This window comes from Melanerpes formicivorus, unplaced genomic scaffold (genome assembly GCF_026170545.1).
Source record: "Melanerpes formicivorus ecotype bairdi unplaced genomic scaffold, bMelFor1.0.p_v2 SCAF_112, whole genome shotgun sequence".
Lineage (NCBI taxonomy): Eukaryota > Metazoa > Chordata > Aves > Piciformes > Picidae > Melanerpes > Melanerpes formicivorus.
Genome location: NW_027142464.1, coordinates 255603 through 274495, shown reverse-complemented (window position 1 = coordinate 274495; position 18893 = coordinate 255603). Strand labels below are relative to the sequence as shown.

The window sequence follows — 18893 nt, the reverse complement described above, 5'->3', positions numbered from 1 at the left end:
CAAAGGCTTTCCCCTGTCACTCTCAGCTGCTTGCTTTGGGAATACCCCACATCCAAAACCAGCCTGTGAAAGGAGATGGGTACAGCAAGCTCAGAAGGTAGAAAGGAGCAGCCAGGGGCTGAATGAAGATGCACCTTCCAAGGACTTAAGACCAATTTATTAATGATGTTATTTTTACACTCATAAATAGTAAAGGCAACTTGTACTAATGGATGAGTTCCCCACCACCCTCACTTCTGGGACACCAAAGGAAGTGTGCTAGCTGCCAAGGGAGCAGGGCAAAGCAGGAGGGGCTGCCAGAGCACCAAGACTCTGGACCACACAGGGCATGCACAGGCATCAGCAGAGCAGGCTGCTCTCAATATCTGGCCTCTCCTCAGGCAGGGAGAGCTCATGCCTAGGGCCAAGGGTGGGAGGGTTGGCATTAGCCATGCAGGGGAGAGTCAACAGAGGGAATCAGACTTTCAGTCAGTAGGTACAGAATTTCCTCTCCAGCCTGCCACATTGGTTTGAGCTGCTGGTTGAAAATGCTAACTGTAGAAAAGCAAAGTCTAGTGAAGTTGCACTGGGGTGCAGAGGTGGCTGTAGGGACAGTGCCTTTCCCTCAAACATGCAGGTATCAGGGGAGGTTAAGGCTAAATTCAGATACCAAGAACCATATATAGTTTAGCTAATTCTGTAAAGCATCTCCTTAACACACCTCCACCAGGTTCTATTCTTGCCTCAGGTCATTTTCTAGTGAAGCCCAGAACAGGAACACTGAAGTGCCTGACAGCTCTTTAAAGATCCCGAGGGTGTTGAAGAAGCTCTTCAGTGCAGAAAAGTCACACTACTGTGACCTGCTGGCTCAGGCCTTGCTCCCTCCTGCAGCCCTTCTTCCTCAAGGGGACAATTGCTTTGACCTGTGTCCCAGATCAATGCAGTCAGGCAGCTCTCCTGAATTATGTCTCGTGCCATGTACTGCAGGACTGCTCTAATCCTGGCTCATCCCTCCAGCTCAGAGAGAATGCCTAAGTACCAGATGTCTCTGGCACATTGTTACAAACAGGAGATAGGGCAGGAGCATGCACATACAAGTATTCACTGTCCACAGGGAAGGTGGATGATCTGTGGCCACTGTTCCAGCAGTTCTGGGGATAAGGCACAACTGGCCTTGCAGAGGTGGTCCATGTGGGTTAGAGGCATCCCTTGCTGAGAGCAGGCTGCACAGAGGTTCAGTACATGTGTTGGAGGAATGGAGCCAGCAGCAGCATTGTAGCATCCTCACACCTGGACAAAAGCCCAGCAGGACAGCATGTCCCTTGCCACAGAGGGGGACTGGGACAGGCCCATCGGTGGTGACTGGAGGCAGCATTGCCTGATGTGCTGCTGGAGCTGCAGCAGTGGTGCCCCGATGTCTGCATTGCTGAGGACAAGTCCTACCCTGACAAGTGAAAGTCTTATCACAAGCACATGCAAGCCTTGTCAACTGTCAGGTGATGATCCAGATGTGTACCTGAGCACTTCTGATCAGAGCAGTCAGCTGTAGTTCAGTGCTGCTCTAGGGCTGTTCTGGATCAATGCCTGCCCTGAGCAGACTCAGCAGAGTCCAGGCACAGTCTGCTCCCAGTACTGCTAGTACATGTAGCCTTTGCTGTAGAGCTGTGGAGGAAGGCTCCTGGGGTCCAGCTGGTAAGTGGCACTCTCATCCAGGTGAGAAAGAGGCACTGTGTCCTCCTCGCTGCCCTGGCAGTCGGGGTCTGCCCTCGGCGCCAGCCGCTCGGGGCAGGCCGGGGAGAACAAGGCCTGGGGCTCGCAGACGAACTTGTACACGTAACGCTCCCCGGCCACCTGCAGGGAGAGGGGAGAGGAGTGCTGCAGCCACATGAGCACCACCAGGCCTTGCTGCAGCCAGCAAAAGCATCTGCTGCTTTGGCCCTGAGACATGTCTGAGCTGTAACCTACTTGTGCTGTCCTCCTGTTGCTTTGCTGCCCTGCTTTTCCCTGCAACCACTCCTGGGAAATGGGATGCTGCCAGCTGACTCTTTGACCAGGTAGCAACAGCATCAATGGTCCCTGACCAACCTCTACTGTGACATAATCGTGGTGAACTTTTCCAGAGCCCTGGACTTGGAAGAGACTGTTCCTACCCCATAGTACCAGCTCCCAGGTAGCCTTTCTCTCACCAACAGCAAGTCTGGACTGATTACAGTTGCATCAATTCCTACTCTCCTGTCTGCAGACGTAAACATAAAAAGGAAGAAAGAGATCACGATTGCTTTTGGTTTAGATTCAGCTCCTTTACACCTCCCTCATGTTACTGCTGCAAAGAGCAGGTATGGGGAAAGCAATCTCAGGAGGCCTGGCTCACTCAAGTACATTCTGCACCTCTAAGACTTCCTGTCTCAAACAAGAGAAGCATCACCACAGGCATAGAAAACTCCATCTGCTTTTCAAACTGACCTTCTGCATGATGCCTTTCTCATAATAGTAGCGCAGAGAGCGGCTCAGCTTGTCATAGTTCATGGCTGGACGGTTCTTTTGGATGCCCCACAGCCTGGCCACCTGTAGAATGAAGCATTGAAGCATGAGTGCCTGTGAACCCAACCCAAGGGCCAAGCAGCATTCTCCAGCCCCTTCTCTTCTGAGGAATGGTGCCACATCGTACAGACACCGTGCTGAAGCAACAAGCCCAAGCAGTAGTGCAGCTTTTCAGCAGAGTAGAACCTAAGCTGCAGCACCTCTGCCACAGACAGGCCTTCTCCTTGCCTCTGCAGAGCTCATTTGCTGTCACTTCTCACTCTGCAGTACTCAAAGCTTGAGGATGCTAAAGGACTGCTTCATCCTTTGCTCCACTCTATCTTCAAGGATCACACATCTGCCGGGAGTCCAAGTATGAGGGAACCTCCCTCTTCCTATTACATGCTTTTCATCTCTCTCTGTGATGCAGAAGTCTGTTGCAAGCAGATGCCAGCCCACCAAAACAACTCCTCTGTGCCACAACTGCCGGTAAAGGTTTGATGTGTAGCCAGAACAGTGCTAAATGGAGCTCTACGTGGAGCAAGATAAGAACAGGACTTACAGACATGTCAAGGAGTAGTGTCAAGTGTCACTGGGTTTTGGAGTATGGCAGCATGAGAAATTACACCTTAGTTATGTCATTTGGCTATCAAAATGGATTCAGTCTAGGACATACTTTCTTCTAGATTTTTATGGAAGCTTCTACAATCAGTAGGGTTCAAAACTCCAGACCTCACCATCAGCCTCAAGCACTGAGTGTGACAAGACAGCACAGGTCACAGCAAGCTTGAGTGTGAAGCAGGGAAGAGGATAAATGGAGGCAGTGGGTAATGTGACTCTGTGGGAAATGTGCACTGGTGAGACTTTACACTTACAAGCAGCCTTTCTTAAACCTGATATTTGTGCCACCCAAGTGTTTTGACCTCTTCTAAAACTTTGACTTGATGCAGGGTCTAGCAAGTACCACTGGCAGGCAGGAGCCTTCACAGGACAGAGGAAAATCCGCTTGGGACTTTGTGGCCTCAGAAACAGTGACTGCTCCTTCTGAGCCTGTAGAGAAGCTAAATGGTTTCACCTCTTCTGGCTCAATGAGCTTGAACTCCATCCCTCTACCAGTCCAGGCAATGAAGTGGGAATTGGTCGGATTGTCCAATAAAGCCACAAGGAATTGCCAGAGCTGGAGAGATCCTCGTCTCTGGTACGGAGGCCCTTCCCGGTACCCTCCAGCTTCTTGTGTGAGGTCTTCTGCTGGCAAGAACAAACAAGGCAACAGTGCAAAAACAGTTGCAAAAGGAGACCACATTTCCTAAGTTTACCTGGAATGTTTCAGTTCACATAAAACCAAGCAGTCAGTTCAGCAGTAGCTCTTCCAAGAGGAGCTCTCATGAACCTCACAGTTAGGCCTTTTGTGCTAGAGGTCTGTTTGCTGCTAGAAGAGCGTAAGAAATAGGAGACCAAAAAGCTAGACATGAACCACAGCTGTGAAATCCACAAGAACACAGTGCAACAAACTATGCTCAAGTGGCTAGCAAAGGTTCTGGATAATCTCATTTTACACTCAACCTGTGAACCATTCGCACTCCCACCTTCATATTTTTCTGGAACAACACAGATGTCATCAGTAAAGGACCTCAGCTGCTTCTCATAGCTGCAGCCTGGAAGGGAGCAACACAGGCAGTCATAAAATAAGGCAGGAATCTGCTAGAGGGCTAAGCAGGGAGCAGTCACTGAGATTCTTACCTAATGTATCTTCTCTATTGGAATGGCTTGGATAACTCTCAGCATTTATGTATGTGGAAGGACATCCAGGAACATCTACAGAACAATTAACAAACTCATGGAATCAGAAGTTACAGGAGTTAGAATGATCTTGCTCTCCAGAGGTGAACAGGTAAATGCAGCTGTCTAACTAATGTCATAGTTTCATAGTTTCATTCAGGGTTGGAAGGGACCACAAGGATCATCTAGTTCCAACCCCCCTGCCATGGGCAGGGACACCCCACACTAGATCAGGCTGGACAGAGCCTCATCCAGCCTGGCCTTAAACACCTCCAGGGACGGGGCCTCGACCACCTCCCTGGACAACCCATTCCAGGGCTTCACCACTCTCATGGTGAAGAACCTCCTCCTCACATCTAGCCTGAATCTCCCCACCTCCAGCTTCATTCCATTCCCCCTAGTCTTATCACTACCTGAGATCCTGAGAAGTCCTTCCCCAGCCTTCCTGTAGGCCCCCTTCAGATACTGGAAGGCCACAATGAGGTCACCTGGGAGCCTTCTCTTCTGCAGACTGAACAGCCCCAACTCCTTCAGTCTGCCCTCATAGGAGAGGTGCTCCAGCCCTCTGCTCATCCTTGTGGCCCTTCTCTGGACACCTTCCAGCACCTCCACATCCCTCTTGTAATAGGGGCTCCAGAACTGGACACAGTACTCCAGGTGGGGTCTCCCCAGGGCTGAGTAGAGGGGGAGGATCACCTCCCTCGACCTGCTGGCCACACTTCTCCTGATGCAGCCCAGGATCTGATTGGCTTTGCGGGCTGCAAGTGCACACTGAGAGCTCCTGTTGAGCTTTTTGTCCACCAGTACTCCCAAGTCTCTCTCCTCAGGGCTACTTTCCAGCCAGTCCCTGCCCAGCCTGCATTTGTGCCTGGGATTGCCTCGACCCAGCTGCAGGACCCTGCACTTGCTCTTATTGAACTTCATGAGGTTGGCTTGTGCCCACCTCTCCAGCCTGTCAAGGTCCCTCTGGGGACCTTAGGGCACCCCAAAAGGGTTAGTGGCAGACTAAGAACTTCTTAGGTCTCCCACTATAACTTTGTCTTCATGCTTCCAGTCATGAATTAAACTCAAACTTTTGTGGTCCCATCACATGGCATCCCCCAGGATAGCAAAGCAATTGCCTGTGCACCACTCAGTGCAGAATCTGGGATAGCAGGCTCCTTTTGTGTGACAGCTCTCCCTCAGGTTAAGCTAGCCAGGTGCTGTGCTCCTGTTTGCACAGGGCAGAAGGCATTGTGGCTTTCTAGGGGTACTGTGATGGAGAGCAGCAGCATCTGAATGTGTACTACGGACAGGATCTCACAGATGCCACAGCAGGTGCCTGGCATCTCCCTGGCTTTCGCACAGCATAGGGCACTCTCACAAACAGTTCAGAAACATAAAGAAGAAAACAGCCTGAGTTTAGAAACAAGCAGAGCTGTCATTATCTCTCTGCAGCCTAGGAACTGCAGGTTCTCTCTTCTGTATCTTGTGTTTGCTGAATCTTCCTTCCACAGTTGCAATGGAAGCTGCACCTGGAAGCTTTGGAAACACTTCTCTCACGTTTCCTTACATCCCTGTGTTCAGCCCTTGCTTTCAGCAGATGTTCTGCTGATGCCAAGGGCAGAAGTGTTCTCTGAGCTGACAGGCTGTGCGTTATTGCAGTCATAAACTGCTCACAAAAAGCATTCTTTTGGCTTTGCACATTTTTTTTTCTCCAGTTGCACCCAATGAAACTAAATCACAGTCTCACAGTATCACTTAGGTTGGAAAGGACCTCGAGGATCATCGAGTCCAACCTATCAACACAGACCCCATGACTAGACCATGGCACCAAGTGCCACGTCCAATCTCCTCTTGAACACCTCCAGGGTCGATGACTCCACCACCTCCCTGGGCAACCCGTTCCAATGACGAATGACTCGCTCGGTGAAGAACTTCCTCCTCACCTCGAGTCTAAACCTCCCCTGGTGCAGCTTGAGACTGTGTCCCCTTGTTCTGGTGCTGGTTGCCTGGGAGAAGAGGCCAACCCCTTCCTGGCTACAACCACCCTTCAGGTAGTTGTAGAGGGCAATGAGGTCACCCCTGAGCCTCCTCTTCTCCAGGCTAAACAATCCCAGCTCCCTCAGCCTCTCCTCATAGGGCTTGTGTTCAAGGCCTCTCCCCAGCCTTGTTGCCCTTCTCTGGACACCTTCAAGTGTTTCGATGTCCTTCTTAAACTGAGGGGCCCAGAACTGGACACAGGACTCAAGGTGTGGCCTAACCAAAGCAGAGTCCAGGGGCACAATGACCTCCCTGCTCCTGCTGGCCACACTATTCCTAATGCAGGCCAGGATGCTATTGGCCCTCTTGGCCACCTGGGCACACTGCTGGCTCATATTCAGGTGGCTGTCGATCAGCACCCCCAGGTCCCTCTCTGTTTGGGAGCTCTCAGCCACTCCGACCCCAGCCTGTAGCTCTGCATGGGATTGCCGTAGCCAAAGTGCAGCACCCGGCACTTGGACTTGTTGAATGCCAATATCTTGTTAGCTTTCCATCGTCTACCATAAAGCCCTTCTCAGACCATGATACAGATGGTGAATGTCCCAGCCTTCTCTTGGATGCAGTTAACAGACAGAACTCTTTGCACTTTTCTGCTGCACAGCCTGTTTCCCAAACCACACATGCTCCTGAGGATGAAGCAGTACCACTTCAAAGCCAAAAGACCCACAGGAGATGGCTCACCCCCGCTGAAGCCTAGCTCTGCCCACCTGAATCATACACGTAGTCCACCTTCTCCTGCTTGATCACTGCAGCTCCTGGGTACTGGTGCCTTGCTTGCTCATATTGTGGGTCATGGTACTCCTGTTTGAATCCCTGAGGAGGGTACTGGAGGCAGGGCTTGGACATCTGGTGCTGGTAGGCAGTGGGGTCTTCCTGGGCCATGCTCTGGGAGGAGAGGAAAGAAGGGCCCATCCCCACAGAGGGCTGGTACAAAGAGCTAGAGGAGGGAAGAGGACACAGGGTGGCTGCTTTCTTGGCCTTCTGATCTCGGCCACTGATGCAGGACTAGGCTGAGGGCCAGAAAGATCTGTGTCTTCAGCCTGTTACCAGGGCTGTAGAAGCTACATACATAGGGGCCCCAAGGAAGGATGTTTTCAAGGGCAGTTACACAGCTCATCATTCCCAGAATCTGGCAGTCTTAAGGTTATAGACTTCTTCAAGGCCTAGGCAGCAGGGGTGGGTCCTATGTACTTTGGGGGGGGGAAATGCTGTTATTGCTGGAAACTGAGCACTGTGACTGTATCAGGGCTCCTGGGCTGGGGGACTTGATTCCAACTTTTCTGGGGTGCTCATAGGCACTTGGGCAGTCAAACAGATATTGGAGCATTACAGTTCTCTGAGGACTTGTGGCAGCACGTGGAAAGAACATTCCCCAGGTGGACATGCTGCCCTCTGTGCAGCTCCCTAGGCCCAGCACAAACTCCTTCCTTTCTGACTGCTGGTTCCCCCCATGCACAATAACCCTTGAAGCAGGGAACTGGAGGTGTCTGTACTGAGGAAGCCATACATCAGTACATGCCCAGGCAAGCAGCTAGGGACAGATTTTGGAGAAGCATGAGACAGAAGTCAAGACTGCTCTCAGCATCAGGATAGCTGAAGAACAGCACAAGCGAGAAGAGGCAAGACCAGATCTGCTCCATGCAGGTCTGAGCTCTGGTGCAATAAATGCTGGCCTGAACAGCTGCCAGGAGCTGCCCCAGGGGTTAATTTGTGTGGCAGCACTGCCCTTGGCCAGCAGGCAGAGGCTGCTGCCCTAACACTTTGTTACTGGACAGCACAGCAGCCTTGCTCCTGCCCCATCCCATCCCCCTGCCCTGTGAGCTGTTACCTGCCGTAAAGGCCCTGCTGGCCATTGTGGTACTGGAAGGGCTGCTTGTGGATGCAGGACAGCACGGGGTCTGAGGAGGGACTCTCTGGCTCCTTTTTAACCTTAGCAGGACTGTGAAAAGCTACTGTGGGAGAGAAAGGAAAGGTCAAGCTGACACAGGTGTTTATGGAGAGATACTTTTAGTCAGTTGTCCTTGCCTGGCTGGCTCCAAGAGAAGCCACTCTGGCATGCACAGCTGTTCCCTGGAGGCCCCTGAGCTCTGTCTTTGGTTCAGTTAGGTCTGTGTGATACATCAGCCTCAAACAAGCAAATCTAACAGTTGTGATATTTCAGAGCACTTTGGAAAGGATTTGGAATGGGTATTTCCTGAGGTATTCAGGGCTAGGAGGAACATTTTCTGCTGTGCCCTAAGGGGGAACGTGCACACACTCTTATTGTCCAACGCTCGGAAGCAGAGTTCTGATTTGCACCATGCAAAATGCACTTCCACTGGCGCTCCAGGTGAGCATCCTGTGAGACAGGACAGTGCAGTGCCAGCATGGCACACTGGGGATTTCCTGACAGCATCATTTGTCCTGTAGGATGATGAGTCCATCATCAGTAAATTTGCTGATGACACCAAGCTGGGGGCAGGAGTTGATCTGCTGGAGGGTAGAGAGGCTCTGCAGAGGGACCTCGACAGGCTGGGCAGATGGGCAGAGTCCAAGGGCAGGAGATTGAACACATCCAAGTGCCAGGTTCTGCACATTGGCCACAACAACCCCAGGCAGTGCTACAGGCTGGGATCAGAGTGGCTGAGAGCAGCCAGGGAGAGAAGGACCTGGGGGTGCTGGTTGATGGTAGGCTGAACATGAGCCTGCAGTGTGCCCAGGCAGCCAAGAGGGCCAATGGCATCCTGGCCTGCATCAGGAACAGTGTGGCCAGCAGGAGCAGGGAGGTCATTCTGCCCCTGTACACTGCACTGGTTAGGCCACACCTCGAGTCCTGTGTCCAGTTCTGGGCCCCTCAGTTTAGGAAGGATGTTGACTTGCTGGAACGAGTCCAGAGAAGAGCAACAAAGTTGGTGAGGGGTTTGGAACACAGCCCTGGGAGGAAAGACTGAGGGAGCTAGGGTTGCTCAGCCTGGAGAAGAGGAGACTCAGGGGTGACCTTATCACTCTCTCCAACTACCTGAAGGGAGGTTGTAGACAGGCAGATGATGGTCTCTTCTCCCAGGCAGCCAGTACCAGAACAAGAGGACACAGTCTCAGGCTGCGCCAGGGGAGGTTCAGGTTGGATGTTAGGAAGAAGTTCTACCCAGAAAGAGTGCTTGCCCATTGGAATGGGCTGCCCAGGGAGGTGGTGGAGTCGCCGTCATTGGAGGTGCTCAGGAGGAGACTTGCTGGGGTGCTTGGTGCCATGGGTTAGCTGTTTGGGTGGGTTGGATTGGTTGATGGGTTGGACGCGGTGATCTTGAAGGTCTCTTCCAACCTGGTTTGGTTTATTCTAATTTATTCTAATAAAATGTAAATGGTTTGGAGTCACAACTACACAGCCTGAAGGTTTTCTGTGAGGAAAACACTGTTAGAGGCATTGCATGCAGGCTGTCACTAGGCTCACTTGCTCACAGACACCTTAGGCAAGCAATGTGTTCAGAAGCACCTAACCAGTAAAATTATTATTCCAATGGAACTGCATCAATGCTGGAGCAGAGAGGGAACCAGAAATCTGACTTCCAAGTCTTAGATTACAGTGAATTCAATCTCAGAGTTTGAAGAGCAGCTTACAGTCCCCTCAGTAGCTTCCCTTTGAAGCCTCTACCTTAAGTAATGGTATCAGCACCCAGGAGAGAAGCCAGGCCCTTCTACAGCATACTGGGACTCCTGGGCAGGAGGTGCTGTGCTGGCACTCAGCAGCTACCCCTACAATTCCCAAATGAAGGTTTCCATTGTTGAATCTCTTCTGCGCTGATAGTCCAGCGTGGCTGAATGTGGCACTGGGGCCTCTCATAACTGTGCTGCTCACCCAAAACAGCAGTGGCAGCCCAGGAAAAAAGTTCCTTTTCATTTTCAGTGTGCTGCTCTGTGGTCGTGGCCTGATGCAGAGGAGGAGGGATGTTTCTGGGCTGGTTAGAATTTAATGAATAACAAATGTGGTTTGCAGTTTACAGCAGCAGGAAGTAGGATGTGGCTCTTGTTACTTCTTATGCTTAATTAAATCCAGCGAGAGCATAACTTCCTTCAGTAGCTCCTCAGGAAAACCTTATCCTGGCTGAAGGACCTTTGACTCTGGCCTCTACTGCTGCTCTTAGGAGGTCACTGGCACTTAGAAAGGAAAGAAAAGTAACTGTCAGAAGGTACATAGGTTTGTTTTCCAACAAGGGGAAGATCTGCCCTCCAAATGGAAACTGTAGGCTTGTAGTAAGGCTGGCTCCAGTCCTTCTTCACCAGCTTACTCCCAATGTTTCAAGCTGACAAGATGCTGCTTCCAAAGCCTGACAGCTCCAGAGCTGTGATTACAATGTTAAGGATGGAAAGTAACATCCTGAGCTCCTATTTTTGCCGAGTTTATTTCAGGGCTGATTTGAACTGTGTAACACCACTCACCCTCAAGCCAGTTTTCCTTCACATGAAGGACTGATTGCCCTTTGGGAAGGACTGAGTGCCCAATCAAAAGGGCTGGAGAAAGGGCTGCTTCTCTGTCTCTTAGCACAAGCCATTAGGGCTATTTTATATTGTGAACATCCCTCCCTAAGGTTACCCAAACCTGATTCCTTTTACCTGCCCTTGGTTTCAGCCTACAACAGAAAAGTCCACGTTTACATTTTACATTCCACCAGCACCCAAAGGGATCCAAACAGCTTGACACAATCAATATCAATAAATAAAGCTGTGAGATACCAGGGCCTGACACCGTTTCTGGCTCCTCTTCTTTCAGGGAGGCCTGGCTCCCACAGCCAAGGCTAGGACTGCCATCAAGCATAGCCAAGGGACCTGTTCACAGCCAGCTCTCGGCACAGCCCCAGCTGAGCCAGCAGGCCTGCCCCACACCTGGGATGGATTCAGTATCCTGAGCACAACACTCCTGCATCTGTACAAAGGTTCCCCAGAAAGGTTTTGAAAGAGAAAAGGGCCTTTCTGTGCCTGGGGCATCCATTTCCCTTTTGTCTGCAGCAGCTGGAGTAAATCCAGAGAACCCATCTGAACATGCCGACGCGTCGGCTGAGTCTGGAGCAGGGCAGGTAATTGCTCTGTCCCCGAGACTGAACTCCACTGAAATTTCAAGCAGCTTGTTGCACTAGAAGCAGTCAATTCTTTCTGGCCTCTCCTAGCTGGAACAGGCTATTGCATTACAAATGACTCATTCATTCACTCAGTGAAATATGGGACCAGCCCTCTCCTCAGTTCTAGGTCAGTAAGAGGGAAAAACAAGATCTATGACTCAGAGCAAGCCCAGCTATGCTGCAGGGCCAAGGCCAGGGAAAATAGGTAGACAAGAACAAGCAGCAAAAGTGCTTCAGTTTAGTTTTCATGAGGAAAACTGTCCTGGGCAGAGAGGGGCATCAGCATACCAAAGCTTACTGCCTCAGATTTCAATGGACCTGCTCTTGTTGGCAGCCAACGTGCCTGCGCTCAGGGAGTGGCAAGGAAGCTTCTGGGAGCCCTGCTGTGCCTGTCAGAAGTCAAGCTGTGGTTCCCATGGCTGCTTGCAGCACAGCTACTCAGCATCATCTGTACTTGCTTCAGGCAGGCAGCCTTTGCCCAGCATCAGCTTCTTGTGGCACACTGTGAGGAGCAGCTGAGCAGGCCGGATGCTGGAAGAGCAGGAGGAGTTGCACGGACGCTGTGTGGAAGGTTCCTATAGGTACAGTTGTACCTGTGCCACATCCAGCAGCTCTGGAACGAGTCCAGAGAAGAGCAACAAAGTTGGTGAGGGGTTTGGAACACAGCCCTGTGAGGAAAGACTGAAGGAGCTGGGGTTGCTCAGCCTGGAGAAGAGGAGACTCAGGGGTGACCTTATCGCTCTCTCCAACTACCTGAAGGGAGGTTGTAGACAGGCGGATGATGGTCTCTTCTCCCAGGCAGCCAGTACCAGAACAAGAGGACACAGTCTCAGGCTGCGCCAGGGGAGGTTCAGGTTAGATATCAGGAAGAAGTTCTATCCAGAAAGAGTGATTGCCCATTGGAATGGGCTGCCCAGGGAGGTGGTGGAGTTGTTGTCATTGGAGGTGTTCAGGAGGAGACTTGCTGGGGTGCTTGGTGCCATGGGTTAGCTGTTTGGGTGGGTTGGATTGGTTGATGGGCTGGACGCGATGATCTTGAAGGTCTCTTCCAACCTGGTTTGGTTTATTCTATTCTAAATAAATAAAGTAAGGGGAAGTGCTTTGGCCAGCTCTCAGAGCAAACATCTGTGGTGCAGTTTGTGGCCTCCTCTGCAAACAGGTGCAGTCTGTTCAGTGGACAGTTCCTAAGCGCAGAGCAGGCAAGCTAGTGAGCATCTCTTCAGGGATGCCATGCCCTGAAGCTGTGCAGGCAGCAGACAGTGCCGTCATCTCACAGAGGCCATGCTGGCACCAGATGATCAACCAGTGGCCACGAGGGGAGCAGAGTCCCAAAAAACACCTGCAGGATCCAGCAGCCATAATTCCATGTACAGCCAAACTTCTTTGGCTTTCAGAGGAGCAAGGAACAAATTGATTCTCACATACATTTTCTCATCAGCTTAGGCATGCTAAATTACACATAGGCCAACTAGAATACCCATCTGCTGAAACTGCTCAGCATAAGGCACTGTGGAAGTCACCATCACAGAAAGACACTTTTGCATTGCCCAAATGTGGACACTTAGCCTCATTTTGCTTTCTTCTTCTTCCCCCCCACCCCCTCCCAACTGTCACAACAGCACAGAAACAAACCCAGGACGTTGCATTCATGTGTGTGTGTGGTTTAAGTGCATTCTGCCCTTCCCTGAGATGTGTGATTGTCCCCACGCTACTTACAGTTGTCTGAATGAAAGTCAGGCACAAATTGCTCATCACTGTCTGGAACCTGAGCTGCCGAGGGAGGAAGGGAGGGAAGGAAGGACAGGGTGGGTAGGAGAGAGGGAAGAGAGAGAGAGAGAGAGAGAATTAGAGTTGGCACTTTGTGTGGTATAATTAACAGTAAGGCAGATATAAGTCTGTGCAGGAAAGATCTCTACTGGGATGCACTTTAGTGACTAAAGATAGTTTCCCTTTGGATTACTGAATACTCTTCTGCCTGGAGATTTAGCCCTTTAACAGTCTGCCAGTTTCTTTCTCCCTTGCCCTAGAAAAAGGACAGTGCCACATTTATTAGCTCAGGATTCACAGGTTTCCTTAGAAACAGCATGCAGAGGTATTTAAGCATTTAGCATAGGAGAAACAACTACCAACTGATAACTTTGGAAAGGCTATGCCAAAGCGATGAGCAGAACAGGAAACTTCGATGTTTTCAGTGGCTCCAGCAGCAGTGGATAGCTCAGCACGAACTGGAATTGGCTACAACCTCTAACAGTTACTTTTGTGTTCCTTTTACTGCAGGGAAGGGAGAGCTCACAGCAGATTGTTATTGTGCAAAACCTCTCCCTACTTTATCCTGGTGTCCCCCAGGGATCAGTGCTGGGCCCTGTCCTCTTCAACATCTTCATCGATGATCTGGATGAGGGGGTCGAGTCAGTCATCAGCAAGTTTGCAGATGACACCAAGTTAGGAGCAGATGTTAGTCAGTTAGAGGATGGAAAGGCTCTGCAGAGGGACCTCGACCGACTGGACAGATGGGCAGAGTCCAGTGGGATGGCATTCAACAAGTCCAAGTGCCGAGTGCTGCACTTTGGCTACGGCAATCCCATGCAGAGCTACAGGCTGGGGTCGGAGTGGCTGAGAGCTCCCAAACAGAGAGGGACCTGGGGGTGCTGATCGACAGCCACCTGAATATGAGCCAACAGTGTGCCCAGGTGGCCAGGAGGGCCAATGGCATCCTGGCCTGCATTAGGAATAGTGTGGCCAGCAGGAGCAGGGAGGTCATTGTGCCCCTGGACTCTGCTTTGGTTAGGCCACACCTTGAGTCCTGTGTCCAGTTCTGGGCCCCTCAGTTTAAGAAGGACATCGAAACACTTGAGCGTGTCCAGAGAAGGGCAACAAGGCTGGGGAGAGGCCTTGAGCACAATCCCTATGAGGAGAGGCTGAGGGAGCTGGGATTGTTTAGCCTGGAGAAGAGGAGGCTCAGGGGTGACCTCATTGCCCTCTACAACTACCTGAAGGGTGGTTGTAGCCAGGAAGGGGTTGGTCTCTTCTCCCAGGCAACCAGCACCAGAACAAGGGGACACAGTCTCAAGCTGTGCCAGGGGAGGTTTAGACTCGAGGTGAGGAGGAAGTTCTTCACCCAGCGAGTCATTCGTCATTGGAACGGGTTGCCCAGGGAGGTGGTGGAGTCATCGACCCTGGAGGCGTTCAAGGGGAGATTGGACGTGGCACTTGGTGCCATGGTCTAGGCATGGGGTCTGTGTTGATAGGTTGGACTTGATGATCCTCAAGGTCCTTTCCAACCTAAGTGATACTGTGAGACTGTGATACTGTGATCCTCCTGCTAGGAGTTTTTGTTACTGCAGAGTGGTCAAAAGGCTGCATCCTCTCAGCTCTAAAGCAAAGGGGATGTAGTCAAAGTAAATGGAGGAATGAAAGTCTGCTATTTAGAAAACTTGGGGAATAACACTGTGTCAACAACAGGCAGCAGGATAGAATGGAACTGCAATCACTGTCCCTTAAAACAACCCATGTGACATCAAACTGGAAATACAAATGATAAAAGATGGAAACAAACAGATCTACAAAATAAATGTTATGAATTATCTTTTAAAAGCAGCACTGTAACAGAAGAAGTAGGAAGGATCACACTTTATGAACTGAGTGTGGATTTCAGACTACTGCCTTGGCAGGGGTGGCAAGCTTGCTAAGACAACTGTATGCTAAAACAGACCACAGAAAGCTGTGACATGAAAGGCATGGCTGGAGTGAGACCGGGCATCGTCGCTCTCCAGACAGCCACAGCCTTGTATTGGGAGGCTAAAGTGCCAGTTTCCAAAAGGGAAAAAAAAACCCAAAACCAAACCAAAAAAACCTAGCAGGTTGAGGGAGGTGATCCTCCCCCTCTGCTCAGCCCTGGTGAGACCCCACCTGGAGTACTGTGTCCAGTTCTGGAGCCCCTATTCCAAGAGGGATGTGAAGGGGCTGGAACGTGTCCACAGAAGGGCCACAAGGATGATCAGAGGGCTGGAGCACCTATCCTATGAGGACAGACTGAGGGAGTTGAGGCTGTTCAGTCTGCAGAAGAGAAGGCTCCCAGGTGACCTCATTGTGGCCTTCCAGTATCTGAAGGGGGCCTACAGGAAGGCTGGGGAAGGACTTCTCAGGATCTCAGGCAGTGACAGGACTAGGGGGAATGGAATGAAGCTGGAGGTGGGGAGATTCAGGCTGGAGGGGAGGAGGAAGTTCTTCCCCATGAGAGTGGTGAGACCCTGGAATGGGTTGTCCAGGCAGGTGGTCGGGGCCCTGTCCCTGGAGGTGTTTAAGCCCAGGCTGGCTGAGGCTCTGGCCAGGCTGATCTAGTGTGGGGTGTCCCTGCCCATGGCAAGGGGGTTGGAACTAGATGATTCTTGTGGTCCCTTCCAACCCTGAATGATACTATGATACTATTGCAATACAGACAGGCACTTTCTTGTTCTTCCCCAACCAGCATTTCTGCTTAAAATAACTAGGATACCTAATCAGGCATTGAAAGCCCAACCCCAGGCTTATTTCAGTCACTCCAACGGCATGCATCAACACGTGCCTCACCATCTCCCACACAGCTTTCAAGATCTGGAGCACCACAACTAAAACTTCCTGGACAAAGATACACAAAGAATTGCTTTTCCCTCCTACTGGTATTCAGCACAGCCACAATTACCTGTGAGACTTTTCTCCAAAGAAGATTTTTGGCATTCAGAAAAAAAAAAGACAAGATCAGAGGGCTGGAGCACCTCTGCTGTGAGGACAGACTGAAGGAGTTGGGGCTGTTCAGTCTGGAGAGGAGAAGGCTCCCAGGTGACCTCATTGTGGCCTTCCAGTATCTGAAGGGGGCCTACAGGAAGGCTGGGGAAGGACTTCTCAGGATCTCAGGTAGTGATAGGACTAGGGGGAATGGAATGAAGCTGGAGGTGGGGAGATTCAGGCTAGATGTGAGGAGGAGGTTTTTCACCATGAGAGTGGTGAAACCCTGGAATGTGTTGTCCAGGGAGGTGGTTGGGGCCCTGTCCCTGGAGGTGTTTAAGGCCAGGCTGGCTGAGGCTCTGGCCAGGCTGATGTAGTGTGGGGTGTCCCTGCCCATGGCAGGGGGGTTGGAACTAGATGATCCTTGTGGTCCCTTCCAACCCTGAATGATACTATGATACTATGATAAGTGAATTTACATTATTCTGTACAGTTCTGCCAGCTTCACATCACTTCATGCTAAACAGATCCTGACAAAGATGGCACTGAGGAAAACTTTCCATTGAAAGTCTACCATAACTCAATGCTGAGCTAAACTTCTCTTCTTGGCAGCTCAGTGTTTTTGAAGGTGTAAGAGGAACCAGTCTCCAGCATGAGTGGACATTCAGCAAGGCTATCAGATGACCAGGTATTAACACCTATCTTCTGCTCTGAGGTAAGTTGAGTGAGTGTTTAATCCTGGAGCAGCCTCTAGGCAATTCCTTTTGTATCATTACAATCCTCACGCTCCTGATCAGTGACGTTTCAGCTTGAAACAAGGATGATCAGAGGGCTGGAGCACCTCTCCTGTGAGGACAGACTGAAGGAGTTGGGGCTGTTCAGTCTGCAGAAGAGAAGGCTCCAAGGTGACCTCATTGTGGCCTTCCAGTATCTGAAGGGGGCCTACAGGAAAGCTGGGGAAGGACTTCTCAGGATCTCAGGTAGTGATAGGACTAGGGGGAATGGAATGAAGCTGGAGGTGGGGAGATTCAGGCTAGATGTGAGGAGGAGATTCTTCACCATGAGTGTGGTGAAACCCTGGAATGGGTTGTCCAGGGAGGTGGTCGAGGCCCCGTCCCTGGGGGTGTTTAAGAGCAGGCTGGATGAGGCTCTGGCCAGCCTGATCTAGTGTGGGGTGTCCCTGCCCGTGGCAGGTGGGTTGGAACTAGATGATCTTTGTGGTCCCTTCCTACCCTGAATGAAACTATGAAACTATGAAATGCACATGAAATATTTGAGGTTTTTTTTTAACCCTTAATCTTACTTACTTGGCTAACACCTTTGTGGTGGCTTAGCAAGAGAAAGACAGAGTTGTGCTTCACCTTTGTGGTGGCTTAGCAAGAGAAAGAGTTGTGCTTCACTCGTGGCACCATCAGGGGAAATAACCCTGCTTAAGATGCCATGCATATTTTTATAGTCTTAAATATGTATCATCTATATCAGAGTAAGTAGTTTTCTATTTGTCAGGAGTCTGTACTTGAGGATGTTTTGAATACTCTAGAAAATGGATAGAAAATGTGTAGTACTGGAATCAGAACAAATCCACCACGCTGTTTAAAACTGGTTTCACTTGGAATGAATGGGGCTCCATGAAATTTGGAATTGCTCTTCCTGGAAGGGCAAAACAATGTAGGCAGTAATGGAACAGTGTTTAAAATTCCAGTAAGGTCACTTCAAATAATTATCTTAAAAAGGAAACAAAAATAGTTAAGAGGAGCACTTTGTTCTGCAGGTTAGAAGAAGAGTTTGCTTACAAAACCCACCAAGGTTCTGGCAAAGTTAAGTGATAAATTAACATGAAAGTGATGCAGCTACAAGTAGCCTGTAACAAAATTTCACGCAGGAAAGTGGTCAGCAGCCCAACTCCATTCATAGCAAACACCCAGCACAGCAGCGCGGCTCAGGGACACGAACAGAACACTGAATGCTTGCAGCCAGGTAAAGAAAGCGAAGGTGCAGCTCAACGATCAAAGGACAAACAATTGAAAGACGAACACAGTCAAAGAGAGCAAGAGAAAGCAGCCTACCTTCCGTCAGCCAAGTCTCCTGGAACTGGCTCAAGTCCTGGAAGAGGTCTGCACGAAAAGTGAGAGGGTTCCTCAGTGGAGCTCTGGAGAGGGACGGCGGGATGCTCCAGGAACAGATACCGGGCGGAACAAGGAGGTGTGGGGCGGAAGGCGCAGGGGGAGGACGTGGTCCCTGCCCAGCGGCCTTCGCTGTCTCCATCCATCTCCCTCACCCCCCAGCTGCCCTTTACCTTCAGAGTCTTGCGCCGGCTGCAAGCCCGAGTCCCCAGCTCCCTTCCTGGAGCCCAGCACAGCTCCGGCAGCCGGAGCCGTTTGGCTTGAAGGCTGCTGCGGAAGGAGTAGATCAACGCGGGGTTACCCCCGGGAGCGGGCTCCGGTCCAGAGCCCCCCGCCCGGCACTCACCTGCGGGAGGGTGAACGGCACCTGCTGGTCTGGGTACCCCTTCATCTCACCGACCGTGCGTTACCTCCGCGGACGCGGGGATGTCGGCACTAGGCGCACACCTGCGGAAGGCACAGAGAGAGCTCCGCGGCGGGCCGAGACGGCTCCCACGGGAAGGGAAGGGAAGCGAAGCGAAGCACTTAGCGGAGCGGCAATCCCGCCGCGGCTTCCGAAACTTGGAAGATGAGGCGGGACCGAGCCCCACCCCTCGGTAGGTCCTGTTCTGTCGCAGTTCGTGATTCCCGTTCGCGGCCCCAGAGCCTTGCCTTGCCTCCCTCTTCCTTCCCCTCC

At 51.2% G+C, this 18893-nt stretch overlaps 1 protein-coding gene across 3 annotated transcripts; it reads right to left on the bottom strand.

The window, feature by feature from the left end:
- Nucleotides 1-145: 145 nt before the first annotated feature.
- ETV4 (ETS variant transcription factor 4) lies at nucleotides 146-18834 on the bottom strand. Of its 3 annotated transcripts, none has more exons than XM_068167090.1 (11): nucleotides 18564-18834; nucleotides 18391-18487; nucleotides 18161-18208; nucleotides 13107-13160; nucleotides 8129-8252; nucleotides 7008-7237; nucleotides 4240-4314; nucleotides 4086-4154; nucleotides 3575-3747; nucleotides 2443-2544; nucleotides 146-1830 (listed from the first exon to the last, which is right to left on the bottom strand). In XM_068167090.1, the coding sequence occupies exons 1-11, from the start codon at nucleotides 18606-18608 to the stop codon at nucleotides 1615-1617; spliced, it is 1233 nt and encodes a 410-aa protein (XP_068023191.1). In that variant the 5' UTR covers nucleotides 18609-18834; the 3' UTR covers nucleotides 146-1614. The 3 variants fall into 3 exon arrangements, with proteins under 3 accessions (XP_068023191.1, XP_068023192.1, XP_068023193.1); XM_068167091.1 differs by having other exon boundaries at nucleotides 3575-3744; XM_068167092.1 differs by lacking the exons at nucleotides 7008-7237; nucleotides 8129-8252.
- Between the last annotated feature and the right edge of the window lie 59 nt (nucleotides 18835-18893).